The sequence below is a fragment of the Silurus aristotelis genome, assembly GCF_946808225.1.
Source record: "Silurus aristotelis genome assembly, chromosome: 11".
NCBI classification, from domain to species: domain Eukaryota; kingdom Metazoa; phylum Chordata; class Actinopteri; order Siluriformes; family Siluridae; genus Silurus; species Silurus aristotelis.
Genome location: NC_139584.1, coordinates 26,498,293 through 26,512,861, shown reverse-complemented (window position 1 = coordinate 26,512,861; position 14,569 = coordinate 26,498,293). Strand labels below are relative to the sequence as shown.

The 14,569-nt window shown below is 39.8% G+C and overlaps 3 protein-coding genes across 3 annotated transcripts in view; 1 reads left to right on the top strand and 2 right to left on the bottom strand.

Annotated features, from left to right (window-relative positions):
- klhl22 (kelch-like family member 22) overlaps positions 1–14,569 on the top strand; it is a 279,020-nt gene that overhangs the window by 186,927 nt on the left and 77,524 nt on the right. The gene's annotated exons all lie outside the window — the stretch shown is intronic.
- On the bottom strand, positions 308–5,403 carry LOC310733728 (progonadoliberin-1-like; the record flags this gene model as incomplete). The annotated part of the gene is made up of 5 exons (XM_083555133.1): positions 308–415; positions 492–584; positions 682–799; positions 2,405–2,517; positions 5,332–5,403. The coding sequence occupies 5 exons, from the start codon at positions 5,401–5,403 to the stop codon at positions 383–385; spliced, it is 429 nt and encodes a 142-aa protein (XP_083411259.1). The 3' UTR covers positions 308–382.
- On the bottom strand, positions 4,658–12,114 carry kctd9a (potassium channel tetramerization domain containing 9a). The gene is made up of 12 exons (XM_083554066.1): positions 11,897–12,114; positions 10,880–11,001; positions 10,699–10,742; positions 10,459–10,555; positions 9,826–9,884; positions 9,581–9,709; positions 8,826–8,893; positions 8,649–8,744; positions 8,418–8,567; positions 7,710–7,815; positions 7,071–7,204; positions 4,658–5,526 (listed from the first exon to the last, which is right to left on the bottom strand). Exons 1-12 carry the CDS (start codon positions 11,942–11,944, stop codon positions 5,410–5,412), a joined length of 1,170 nt encoding a protein of 389 aa, XP_083410192.1. The 5' UTR covers positions 11,945–12,114; the 3' UTR covers positions 4,658–5,409.

Sequence of the window (14,569 nt, the reverse complement as noted above, 5' to 3'; positions counted from 1 at the left end):
CAAGATTCTTGTCCATCACTTACTGAAGAACATTTTAGAACTTTATGCTTTTTATTAGGGATTATTAGGGGATTTCTGGCAAAATCTGAGCAACAGAAAGTCTCTGGAAACACCAGGTCTAAAACAGCAGCGTAGGTGATGGAAATAGGGATGAGGATGGAGATAGGGTTGAAGATGAGGATATAGATGGAGATATGGTTGGAGCGATCATAGGGACGAGGAAATAATGATCTGTAGTAAAACAGCACTCTGGCCTGTGGTATTACTTAATAACATTTTATTAACATGTAAATAACAACATGCTACAAAAAAAATGTTGCGTTACAGAAAAACAAACACACAAAATAAAGGAGAAGCATTTCATTGAAGATCTTGATCAGTCTTACTGTCCAGTTTCTCTCTCAGCGACTCTGCTCTAGAAGAAGAGACAAAAGTTACACATGAAGACATTGAAATCTATTTGTTTGCTTCTAAACAGAAAGAAAACGCACCAACAGATCTTTCAGTCTGTAGAGTTTATTCCGAGGCGGAACATCTACATAATCGCATGCGTAGCTGGAGACCTTTGGCATTTCTTGCACAGTCTGAAGAAACATCAGATGCAAATTTATTAGGAATCAATCGTATGGGGTCGCTTATTCAGCTTAGCACAACATTGTAATTTAGTTCAGTAGATGTTACCTCTTGCATGGTGGCACGCTTTCCTCCTGGATTGAGGCCATGCGACCAGTGCTGAGAGCTCACCTGCAGCATCACCACACACCACACCATCCACCAGAGTGCTCGCTTTACACACATCCTACAGGAATGCAATACAACATTATATTGTGATCTTAACATTTTGACCACCTGCCTAATATAGTCCCCCTTTTGCTCCAAAACAGTCCTGACCTGTCAAGCACTAACGTCTTCAGAAGTTTGAGTTACAGGAGCTCATCTGTCCAGACTTCAATGAGCCTCGGCCACCCATGACTTTGTCACCAGTTCACCACTGTTCCTTTCTTGGACCACTTTTGATAGATACTGACCACTGCAGACCGCCAAAAAAGCTGCAGTATCGGAGATGCTTTGACCCAGTCGTCTAGACGTCACAATTTGGCGCTTATCAAACTCACTCAAATCCTTACGCTAACACGTCAACTTTAAGGAAAAAATGTTCACTTGCTGTTTAATTTATCCCACCCACTAACAGGTGCCATGATGAAGGGATAATCAGTGCTGATTGGTGTATTGTGATCAGGGCCGGCTCTAGACATTTGGCGGCCGTAGGCAAAATTTATATTGGAGGTCCCCCGGCTGGTCCCCTGGCTGGACTTCCCTCAACCTTTCAAAAAAAATAAGCACTTGGAACAAATATAATTTCTAACTTTTTTATTTTTTGCAAATCCTGTTATTAGTACTTTTATATACTTACTTGAATGTGCACATATTAAACTTTAACTGAAAAAAAATAAAAAATCTGAAAGGTCACCCAGGCCATCAGCTATTCTTCTTCTTCTTCTTCTTATTCCTTGGCTATGGCCACCAATCTGCAATTGCTGTTTTGATTTACAAACATGATGACGATGACAGCTCACACGCGCTTTCATTGCACACCAGTTTAGATTTTTAGCATCCGGAGGGTAGAGACCCGCGGTGATATTAACTGGTTCCACTTCAGGTGAGTGACAGGTATTTTATATCCAATTGGCAAAGTCCCAAGTCTTACACTGCCCCTCGTGATTGGTGAACTAGTGTATAGTTTTGCTATGGTTATGGAGACCTCCCCAGTCCAAGCCCGATGCCCTAGACAATTGTCTGCTCTGCCTATAGCTAGTGCTAGCACTGATTAGGATCTGTTACAGCTTTCCATCTACAGAAGCACTTTATCTTACACAGGTTGTGGTGGATATGGAGGACATCCTGGGTACACTGTCCGTAAAGCAACACATACACTCATCCATACACCGCCGATGTACCTGCTGGCAGGTTACTAGGAGGAAACGAGAGGAAGCCCATACGGACAAAGGGGGAACATGTAAACCTTGTAACATAGAGTAATCCGAGTTCAGGACCGAACCAGGTATGCTGGAGAGACATTCTCACAAACATTCTCTCATTCTCGCTTTCGATCTCTGTATTCACACTTATTCAATTCTTATTTTTGTTCTTCGTTTTCTCCTTTTTGTCTCTCTCAATCCTCTCTTTGCTTTTGTCTTACTCTCGCTGTCTTAATTTCCATCTTTCTCTTGCCCTTTCACTGTTTAATTACATTGGGTTACGTCCAGGTAACAGCGCACTGACAAGCCGTTCCATTACCACAACACTTGCCTACTTCCTCTGAAAGTCTTTTTCTTCCATGCTCACTGATAACCAAACACCAGTCTGAAAATATGAACAAAAGTTGAGGTCTTTCACGACGTACCTACCTCGATCAGACGCTCTACAGACTGTTCTTCTGCTCTTCACAATGATGTCTACAAATCTGACGCATTTGCTTTCAGCAGCAGGGCACTTATAACACTCCAGCTTCTCCCTCTCCTCTCACACACACTTTACACACCTCGGTCTGAACCTGAACAGCAGGAGACTAAGAGCAGAACCAAATGTTACTCAGACACTCCCCTGCTGAGCATCTTTAACACTTACCATTAATCTGTTAAGTTGGAAAATGTCTTCCGCTTGTATTAGGTATTTAAAAGGAAAGAAAAGAGAGGAGGTTAAGAGCGCTCTAAGAAGGGATAAGTTAAGCTAAAGATTAAAATATTGGCACACTGATGTTTTGGGTAGCCATTAAGTGGATTATGTATTAAGAATGAAAGGTTCTCAAAGTGGCCTCTGGGGACATGACAGGGGGTCCACAATTGGCCTGTTTTAGTGAGTAGCAGTATAGATTTTAATGTCATGTCAGCATCTGAGGCATCTTCATGGCAAAAACTTAATTATGACAGTACAACCCCAATAAAAAAAAAAAAAAAAAAAAACTGGGACTGTGTTAAATGTAATTAAAACATGTTGCAGTGAATTAATTTCTGATTACATCCATATTTTATTTACAAACGAACATAAAAAACATATAACGTGTAACATAATATGGTAAAAAGGAGGTAATTTTAAATGTGATGGCATCTCAAAAAAGTTGGGACAGGACCATGGTTGCTGGAATTTTGGACATGTCATCCCATTTGTGAGATTCTAGCTGCTCAACAGTTCTGGGTCTTCTTTGTTGCATTTTTCGTTTTAATGATTATATGTTCATTTAAAAACTGTTTGAACCACTTCTGATAGAATCTTACTTAATACTTAAGCGAGCTTACTTCATAAATGTGCTGTCTACCTGCATTAAAAGCAAGACAGTCCACTAAATCATAGGAGCATAGGAGTTGGGTCTTCAATGGATTAAGTCTAAGACTACCTCTGCATCTTTTGCACACACACAGACCATATTACAGTGGGAATAACAACATGGACCCAAGTGTTTTGGAATGTTAAATGTTGACGTATTTCATTATGGAGGTGGGGCCAGTGACATCCAATGGCATTTATATTCCAGCAATTAACTCGTTCCACTGAGCAGAAAGATTTGACGTGACGTACATCTGTCACACGGCTGAAGCTTTGTGTGTTTGCATGTTTCGGTGGTTAACGAACATGTGACGTCACATGGCATCGATATGGTCCCCAGAAAGCCATTTTAGATAAGAGATTTCTAGATCCTAAACCTCTGAGAGACTTTTTATTAATTTATCACCTGATCACCTCCAGACCTCTACCTCCCTTCTGGGTTCTAATTTGTCGTCTTTCTTGGTCAAGTTTCCTGAAGTGGTCCTCATAATGATAAATCACCCAAAATGTGTGTACAATGTGAAATGGAACGAAATTACCCACGCAAAACCATGAATTTGTTTATAACAGTCTGTTTATGGGAATAACAGTGAGCAGAGAGGAGAAGACTTATCTTCTCTTGCACCTTACATAAGACACAGCCTGCTTACATACATAAATAAATATTCAGTGTCCTTTTTTTTGTCTCGCACTCAAAAGTGCCAAAATACAAAAACCTTTTTCTGATTGCCTTCATTAACTAAGTACCTACAATTACACTGAATAAAAACATCAGCATTATATATACTGAAGATCGTTAGCTTTAAGCATGTGTCTGAAATGACCGAACTGGTCAAGAGTTTGACCTATGCAGCAATACACTCTGTTTATACTTGTGGAAATGCAGAAACCTATAATGGCAAGGCTGTTGTGTTACAACAAATAAATGACACACAAAAGTGCTAAGGAGGGAACAACAGCTTGAATAGATACACTAATGCACAGGGAAGCACTGGATGAAATATATCACCCTTTTACCCCTTTTTTTTTGGTGTTTGCAAAATTCTTTTTAAATAAATAATAATAAAAAAGGCCAAAACGGAGAGAAGGATATGCATTTTCAAACGAAAATACTTCCAACTTTCGCTCTATATCCCCACCGTTTCTATTGGTTTCAGCCTTCTCATGGGAATCTGAAAAAACATCAATGATAGGAGTAGGAGCGGAAGTCAGTTGTTGTTTTTTTGCGGGAGGTAGATCTGAAATAAAAATCTCGAAAAAAAACCAAAACATTTTGTTTCCTGTTTAAACAGCGCACGCAGAGAGCTAATCGCATACATTTGCATTGCATATGTAATTTTTATACCCAACCTTAATAGTTTAATAAGCTTATCACATTCTATATACAGTACATGGGTAGCGATAGGTTTGTTGTTTTAAGCATGCATATATAAAAACTATACGATATAAGACATACAAGTTTATGGCTCCTCCTTCAGATGTCAGAGTGGAAATCTAGTAATTCCAGTAATCAGCAAAGCAGAAACCACTTCATAGGGCCTGAGAAAAACACCTTTAGGCTGTTAATGATAAAGAAATTTAAAATAATAATAATTTTACAATGTATAGAGTTTTCCCAGGCCTCTTTCAGGGATACCCGAGTTTTAAACTCAGGATATATTTGGTTGCATTCATCTCTGTGACTTCCACATGATGATAAGAAACGGATACATTCATAAGGTCACCGGATTCAGATCCCCATCTAGAATTCAAGCCTCCAGTCCAGAATAAACAGGATTTTCAGCAGAGCATAAGCTCTGAACACACTGCAGATTCTATCATAGGTAATAATATAAACAAACACATACGTAAACTAGGTTTGGTATAACGAATCGGATCGAGATGGGCGATCACGTATGCGTACTGGTAATCCTACAATGGACCAGTGCAAATGAAACACCCTGCATGTGCACTAGTGCAAGAGAGTAAAGCTGTGGGATGAGGACGTGGAATGGCGTTATTGCATACTGGTCCGACGAGGTTGGGATTTTGGGGAGGTGTTAAACAGCTGTGATGAGGCTGCTCAGACGGGAGCCGCATGATCGGTTATCTGACGCTCTGGGACATGTGCAGGGGAGTCAGCATCTCTTCGAAGATGGCTCCTTTTACGTTGGAGCCACGCAGGTTGGCTTCTTGGAGGTCACAGCCGGATAAATCGCAGTTCTGATAAAAAAAAATTAAATAAAAAAAAAAAAAAAAAGGGTGAGAAGACACAAATGATGCCATGAACCATGGTTTGAAGATCATTTTAATGAAGTAATTATATTGAAAAGTAATAACAGCTGCAAATGTATCAGAAAGTATTAATAACCTAAGGACTGTTATGTTACAGGTTTTAATTTAGCTTGTAGAACCAAAGATTCTCATATCATACAATAGAAAATAAATGGTAAAGGAATACAAGATATAAAAATGACAGCTTTTCTGTATACGCTATATTGCCAAAAAAATTTGCTCGTCTGCCTTCACATGCAAATAAACTTGAGCAACATCTGATACTTAATCCATAGGGTTTAATATGATGTTGACCCACCCTTTGCTGCTATAACAGCTTCAACTCTTCTGGGAGGGCTTTCCACAAGGTTTAGGACTGTGCTAATGGGAATTTTTTACCATACCTACAGAAGCGCTTTTGTGAGGTCAGACACTGATGTCAGACAAGAAGACCTGGATCGCAGTATCCGCTCTAATTAATCCCAAAGGTGTTCTTTCTGGATGTCCCTGTGCAGGTCAATTCTTCCACACCAAACTCACTCATCCATGTCTTTATGGACCTTGCTTTCTGCCCTGGTGTGCAGTTGGGAGAATAAAATTGTCTTGTAATGCTGAAGCATTAACAGTCCTTTCACTGGAACTAAGGGGCCAAGCCCAACTGAAAAACAACTCCACATTATGATCTCCCCTCCACCAAACTTTACACTTGGCACAATTTAGTCAGACAACTACCGTTCTCCTGGCAACCGCCAAACCCTGACTCGACCATCGGATTGCCAGACAGTGAAGCGTGATTCGTCACTTCAGAGAACACGTCTCCAACTGCTCTAGCATCCGATGATTTGCATTGCACTTGTTGATGTACGGCTTGGATGCACCTGCTCGACCATAGAAACCCGTTGCATGAAACTCTCAGCACTGTTCTTCAGCTAATCTGAAGGCCACATTAAATACTACAGGTCAGTTTTTCACATCGTTGATTGCTGGAACTTTCGGGCTATCAGGAAAAAAGTCCATACTGATTGTTGTTCCAGGTAGCGTAGGTTGCGGAATCGGCTGAGAAGGTCAGCCATCATTACGACAGCGGCCTCTAGAGGTGAATCACTGACACCTGTTTGTTTTTAAACGTGAGACTATGCGCTGCGAGAAGAGCGCTCTATTATATTTATTTCTAATTCATGATTTATTATATATATAAATATATTTATTATTATTATAATTTTATTAGCACATTTTTAGGATTCAGTACTGTTTTTTTTTTAAATAAAGTTTAGTACTATTTTACATGGAGTGTTTTTTTTTTTTATCCATTCGGTTGATTTATCGGTTAACGGCTAATCGGTTAATCGATCCAACCTAGCTATTGGTATCTGTAAAATCCACTATCGGTCGACCTTCAGTAAATACTCATGCAATTCCGTCTTTATTTTTTATGTTATTTTGGTTACCTTGGTAACGTTTCAGTAATACGTGCTTGCCTGAACACCCCTCACCTCTAGATCAGTACCCGCTAGAGTTGCTCCTCGCAGGTTACAATTCTTCAGCTTGGCGTTCTTCAGCGTAGCCACGCGCAAATTTATCCCAGTCATCTGACTGCCCTCCATATCCACGCCCTTTAGGTTGGCACCTAGAATGTACATGTAAAATAATACCTTTATTACGCTGTCTTTGTTCGGGGGAATTTACGCATAATCATCAATGCCGGGTCGAGTTTTATCATGTAATATAACATTTTTAAAGAATCTTTTACATTTATGGAATTTGGCACACGCTCTTATCCAGAGCAACTTGCATATAATCTTTATAACTCAATTGCCTTGCTCAAAGGGCCCAGCAGTGGCATCTTGGTGGTGCTAGGATTTGAACGCTTTCAATCATCTGCACTATACAATATGTAGGCAAATGGAGCATATCGACCTGACTGGGCCCCGAGTCCCAACGGGTCCTAACTAATAGGTCCAGAGTGTTTACTGGGGTGGATTTTCACTGCACACAATTAAATCTGGGAATAAGGGGCAAGTAACTTATCATGACATTTTGGCCCTGAATTTTTCTAACACAATAACAAACCCTGATTCAGGACACGCAAATACAGAATACTGTCAGGTTCGTGCCGTGCAAAATGTATTTACCCTCTAGGTTGGCTTTGAGTCCTGAAGGGTCTTCGAAGTTGCACCCCCTCAGCGATGCGCCCTCGGCGTTAGAGCACAGCATCTTTACCCCCTGTAAATTTGCCCCCTGAAAGAAAAAAATCAATGATAAGATGCAAATTGAAACAATTTAAGGAACAATAAGAAGTGATGCTTGGACTTATCAGTGGCTATAGGGAACCCATGATGCGAAGTGCTTTATAAAGAAAGAAAATAAACCTATATATTTTTATCTATTAAATAGGTTTGCAAATTTTGGGGAATACGTCTGCAAATGGCTTTATTCAATCACAGCACAAGTCATCCCAATGTGAGTTCTGTCTTCTAAAACAATAGCTAGCAAATGTGTAAACTATAGTATTAAATAGTGACCTCAAAGAATGCGCTAGTCATGAATTGGCAACATGCACGTATTTACACTTTGAAGGTATGCCATTAATCAGGATTAGCATTTTCCCCCAGGAGTTCAACTTTTGAATAATGTGCACTCAAAGCGCCACCCAACGGCCCAATGCACCTTTAAAGGAACATCTTGAGTGTTTGTCTTAAAGCACAAGGTCTGCTGTGATTGGATGAAGTCTCCTGTGCTCAATAATTATTCATGAACTGCCCCTAGCTTATCTACGAAAAAGAAAAAAAACCTACAATGTGCCTATTTAAGGATGATATAAATTAAATGGTGACACATACTTCCAGGTTGGCCCCGGAGAGGTCGGCCCTCTCCAGGTTCGAGCAGCACAGGTTGGCGCAGGTAAGGTTGCAGCGGCTCAGGTTGGCCATCTTGAAGTTGATGTACCGCAGGTCGAGCCGGGACAGGTCTGCGCCGCTGAAATTCAGCCCCTGGGTGAACGTGAGAGACGGTGAGGTTGGACGACTCTTTCTAAGGCGGTTACACAGGCAGTCTGGAGGAAAAACGTGTACCTGACAGCGCAGTTCTGACTTGGTCGGCGTCGCGAGCAAAAAACGGACAAACTCCTTCCGCGAGATGGGCGAGTGGTCCTCGGGGGGATGGGAGTTCTGCGAGGAGGCAAACTATTCAATATACACTCGACGTGAGGAACTTGACAAGGCATGATTGTGTCTTGATTATGCCTTTACCTTAATGGCAACTTCGATTTGCTCAGCGAGCTGCTCGATTCCAAAGAAACGAGCTTCTTCCAGTACACCTGCAGCACACACACACACACACACACACACACACGCACACCACTCAATGCATTAATAACATTTCAACAATGAACTCAACAGTTCCTGTAAAACTCAAAAGTCTAAATCTCCTAAATGAAAATGGGCTCACTCTGCATTAAAAAAAAAAAAAAATTTTAATAAAAAATTAAAATTAAGCAAATTATCACAAGTTATAAGATTTGTCAAGATACTCTTGGGTTGCCGTATGTAAAATACAAGAAAGTATTTTATTTAATCTGCGTTTACACACTAACAGCTTCAAAATTGTCTCTTTGCACAGCAATATGCTCCCGGCGTTCCTGGAATGTGTTCTGGAAGTGAACACACGTCGGAATAAATGAGGGTGAAATGAATTTTTTCTGGTCTCAAGGGAAAAAAAAAAGTTCTTGATTATTTAAGTCATTATATTTTAATATAAGGTGTGTTCCAATTGTTGTGATGCCATGGTTTAAAGCCTCACTGAAATATTGACTATTACTATTGACTAATACTAGAGGATTAAAATTCAATTATAATGAACATTGTACAGTGCAAAGATCCAACAGAACAGGTGTACAAAAAGATTCAATATTATATTGTAGCCACAGTTACATATTGTGACCTGATAACCTAAACACACACACACACACACACACACACACACACACACACACACACACACACACCTAGTAAGTTAATTCCTTCATTGACAATAAGCTGGCCGTGTCTCAGGTAGTTCAGTATAGGTTCGAAATACTCAGGACTGCGGTCGATGAGGTAGGCTCCTCGCACGTCTCGCTTGTTACCCCACACGTCTACGACAGTGCAGAAGAGAGAAGGGAAGCACAGCACAGGCACAATTATATGAGAAAGAACTCATGTTTGATTATTTTGTAACAGATGCTTACTAAAGTGTGAAGGAATGTCTTACCCTTTCCTCTAAACATGTGGGCCAGCATGCTGTCAGGCTCCTTACTCACAAGTGTGCTTCTAAAGTCGAAATGGGACGAAAAACACATTGATGATGATAGCAATAAACTTACACAATATAGTAGATATTACACAATGGAGGAGCACAATTCCTAATTACCTCTTATTTATACAGGGTATGGACAAACATTTGTGAACACCTGATCATAAGATTTGTGAACACCCCCTTCCACAATTAGTCCCCATTTCCTGTCATAAATCCCTGCACTCTTCTCTTCTGGGAAGATGTTCCACTAGCTTTTAGAGTGTGTCTGTAAAGATCTGTTCTCAATCAGCCGCAAGGGCATTAGTAACGTTCCTGATGTAGGTGAAGTGAGGAGGCCTGAGGTGCAGTGAGTGTTCCAATTTATCCCAAAAGTGTTCAGTAGACTCAAGATCTTTTACTCATCCAAAAAAATGTCATGCATCCAAAGAAATCATATACAATTGTGTATAAAGTTACAGTTTAGGGAAGAAGCACGTGCGGCTGGAAAAGTCAGGTGCCCCGAATAATTTTGTGATTATGATGTGTAATTATGATGTGTAAAGTAACAGGGTGATAATTCCTAACGTGTCATTGGAATAATCTGTGTACCGCGTGGTTGTAAAGAGTCGTCCTCCGATGTTCAAAGTCAGCCAATCGCTGTGGGAACCTGAACGCTCATCAGCAGCCCTCCCTTCGCTTTGAGGATCTGAAACGCATAAAACACACCAAAACGAAAGACGTTAACTCCGTAAAAGGCACGTTTTAGCGTACACACTGTAGTTTCGCATTATACAAAAGGAGGAAGATGATTAAAAAGGAGACCTGGACACATTAATGTGGGCGACTTACCAACGAAGGCGTCGCCCTCCGACACATACAATACATCATCATCTCTGTAAAGCAAAATAACAATGGAAAAAGGTGATGAAACATTCATCTGCTCTGCTTCTTTTTTTTTTTATTTTTTTTTTTTATAACCTTAAGAGCAAAACAGAAATGTTTAGCAAGTCTTCCTACTAAGGATACGTACCTAATCAGGGCGATGTCATCTATAAGACCACCCTTTCCATTGAACAAGTTAGTGGCCCTGATTCCCAGTTTATTGCTGGCAACGGATAAGAGATCGGACAGAGTCCCGTAAACTGCTACGACCTGTTGTCAAAAAGAACATCTCAAATCAGAATCCAAAAGAGGATCTTCAGTCCGAGTTATACAGCTCAACATCTCATGACACCTTTAATGGCTTCATCCCAAATTGTAGACCTTGAAGAAGTCATATAAATGGACATGGCAAAGTTTAAATGCTATTGTTTTGAGAAACCAGTAGTCAGAAGAAGAAAAAACGAATGTAGGTGGGGCTAAGGAGGTCTGATTACAAATCATCCCAAAGGTGTTCATTGAAGTTTATAGCTCTATCTGAGGTCACTCAAGATCTTCCACTCCATCCCATGCAATGCAGTTGGATTTGTGCATAGGGACATTGTCATGCCAAAACCAGATTTGGGCCTCCTAATTTAATTTCACCGCATCCGAAGGCAATATACAAAAGAAGCCTGTTCCAAAGCTCTGACACTGGAGACTCCTTCCAAGGTGATATGAACCTATAGAAAGGGAATTTATTGCCATGGTAACGTGAATCTCGGGCAACGTGGAATATGTTTATATCAACATCTCGCGAGACTTTACAAAAATAACCACGAGAGCTTGCCAACAGTGTCAAGTCAACTAGATAACAAATATAAAGAAATCTAATGAAAGTAGCTGTGCGTGGAGTCATAAGTGAATAAATCACACGTCATTGATGACGCTTGTAGAGCTTCATCATCATCATCACATGATAGCTATAGAAGGTGTCATTACTTTAACCAGTATTCTTGCGTATCATCTTCACAAATAAACGAAATTTTAATCATAATAATAAAAATTAAAAAAACGCCCCGTATTTTTTGTCCACGCTTTTATTATACAGGACGCGACCCAGTGCTAGTTCCGCTAAGCTAACTCCCATTCACTGCCGCGAAGGGACTGAAACTTCCAGCTAGCTCACCTTGCCGTTTTTGGAGGAGCCGTTGACGAAAAGCGTGACCCTCCGCATTATGTTCTAAATTCACACACTGTTTAAAGAGCCACGAGTTCACAAAAAAACCCACTGTTTAAGTGGGAAAGGAAAAGGAAAGAGAAAAAAATATTCACAACAACAGCCTACATTGTATTCCGATTATGAGGCGGTTGTCCAATCAGAGCGCGGGCATTGTTACCGAGGGGAAAACGACGCACCAATCAGAGCGCGCAGAGGAGAAGCCGGAAGTGTCACGCTGACCAATCGGAGACAATTGTGGTCTGGTTGACTCACTGAATTAGGGGAATAGTTTGGATTCAGGGTGGGAGTGAGGGATGTGATGGGTGAACTCGTGGAGCCCACAATGCTCCTGAAACATCTCATGGAGGAAATGTTATAATACCATATTCAATGTTATACCATCATGATATCATACCATGTGTATTATCATATTATGTACAATATGTTATTAGTTCACTAGCACCTTTTATTTTTGAATTAATTATGGATATACAGAATATTTTTCAATTATATTTTATATATATATATTTTTGTAACCTAAAGCAGTCTCTGGCAAAGTTTCCTCCATGATTAAAATAGTTTAATCTTATCTTATCTTATCTTATCTGTCAGGTTACAAACCAGCAGTGGTGGACGAAGTACACAAACTATCTACTTAAGTAAAAGAGTATATTTAGTATTAATTAAGTATAAAGTATAGATACAGTAGGTAAAATATGACTCCAGTACAAGTACAAATGCTCCATTTAAACTTTCACTTCACAAAAATATTTGCCTTTAAATGCATTTAAGTGTCCAAACTACTCAAATATTGTTCCTATTCTTATTTTTATCACAAGCCTCTCGATTAATCAACTCAATTACTACTCCAATATGTTAGCACACCGATCTATTAATAGAAGTTCAAACCAGAGCGTGCGCTCGACCCTGATTGGTGCCTCGCTGCGTGATTGACCAGTTAAGTTTTTTTATCCACTCATAAATAAAAAAGAACAACTGATTTCGCAAAATGTAGTTGAGTAAAAAGTAAGATATTTGAAATGTAGTGAAGTCTCCCCGAATGGAAATACTTCAGTAAAGTACAGATACACAAAAGCTTTTAAGTACACTAACGAATTACATTTACTTCCTTACTGTCCACCACTGCAAACCACAAGGAATACTATGAAACGATTTGCCTGACTGGGATTATAAGTAAAACATAAGTAAAACCCAAGGTGACCATAATATCCTGTCACTTAATGTCTTGAATGGCACACAAGAGAAAGACTCGGTCTTCTTCCTCTTTCATCCTTCATCTATCTCCATACCCCCCGTGTCCTCTATAGCTGCCTCTTTCAAACCAACTGCCTGCATGTCTTCCCTCACCAACATCTATAAACCTCCTTCTTGGCCTTTCTCTTTTCACCCATCCTCAGCATTCTTTTACCGATATACCCCATGTCCCTCCTCTACACATGACCATACCAACTCAATCACGCCTCTCTCACCTCGTCTCCAAAACGTCCTACCTGCAAGTTCTATCTAATAAACTCATTTTTAATCCTGTCCATCGTCGTCACTCCTAATGAAAACCTCAGCATCTTCAGCTCTGCTACCTCCAGCTCCACCTCCTGTCTTTTACTCAATGCCACTGTCTCTAAACTGTACAACATCTCAGGTCTCACCACAGTCCTATAAACTTTCCCTTTCACTCTCGCAGATACTCTTCTATCACAAATCACTCCTGCTATCACTCTTCTAAACCCACCCATATGACATGCCACAACACGACAGAGACCGAGGGGTGTCCTGAGAGTCACATAGAATTTAGATTAACATGGCAGAGGTAGAATTGCATCTTCCTTGAGAAAGAAAAGAAAAAGAACGTCTGGTTTATTCAATCTTTTTTTTTGTTTGTTTGCACTACAAAAGCCTGGTTGTGAAAGGGCAATGCGTTAGAAGTCGGAATTCACTTAAATAATCTTTAGTTTTATGATTTGCTGTCTGTCTGAACCAAAGAAATAAAAATCATATTATCTGCGCCATATTGAATTGCATAGCAATTATTTTATTTTTCTATTTTACCGTATTGCATTGATTCGCAGTGTGTTGAATTTAATCGAAATCGGATCGCACTGCATTGTAACGGGGTGAATCGTATCGCATCGCATCGGTAGCTGTTTTAAATGTATCTTCAATGTATCATATCGTCAACTATGCATCGGCATTAATGTAATGGAGATGCACATCCCTAATAAAAATGATAACAACTAAGAAAATACTATTAATATAAAAAATATTGCAAGAGTTGCAAAAATTTCTAAGACCTTTTGTGAAAGTCACTGGATGTGTTAAATGACACATCAGATCTTCAGAATCAGAATCATCTTTACTGCCAAGTATCATGGGTTAAATGGACAAGGAATTTGTCATAGAGTGCTGGTGCTCGAAAAATGACCTTATTTCCTGTGAAAGTCACTAAATGACACACAAGCTCCCTCACTAGCCTCACCTTTTTTTTTTTGCTTTCTTCAAGTTAATAAGGCAAAAAAACATTTACGTCAGTGTTTCTTCCAGCACCGTAAAGTCTTCAAGACTGACACTATTGCAAAAAAGAAAAACGCAAATTCTATTTATCGTTACTGTATATGTAATAGA

Excerpts from the sequence above, each read along its gene's own strand:
- kctd9a (XM_083554066.1), bottom strand. The coding sequence starts at position 11,944 with ATGCGGAGGGTCACGCTTTTCGTCAACGGCTCCTCCAAAAACGGCAAG. Across the intron at positions 10,743-10,879 it reads GATGACATCGCCCTGATTAG|AGATGATGATGTATTGTATG; the intron begins GTACGTATCCTT and ends TTTGCTTTACAG. Across the intron at positions 10,556-10,698 it reads GGAGGGCGACGCCTTCGTTG|ATCCTCAAAGCGAAGGGAGG; the intron begins GTAAGTCGCCCA and ends TATGCGTTTCAG.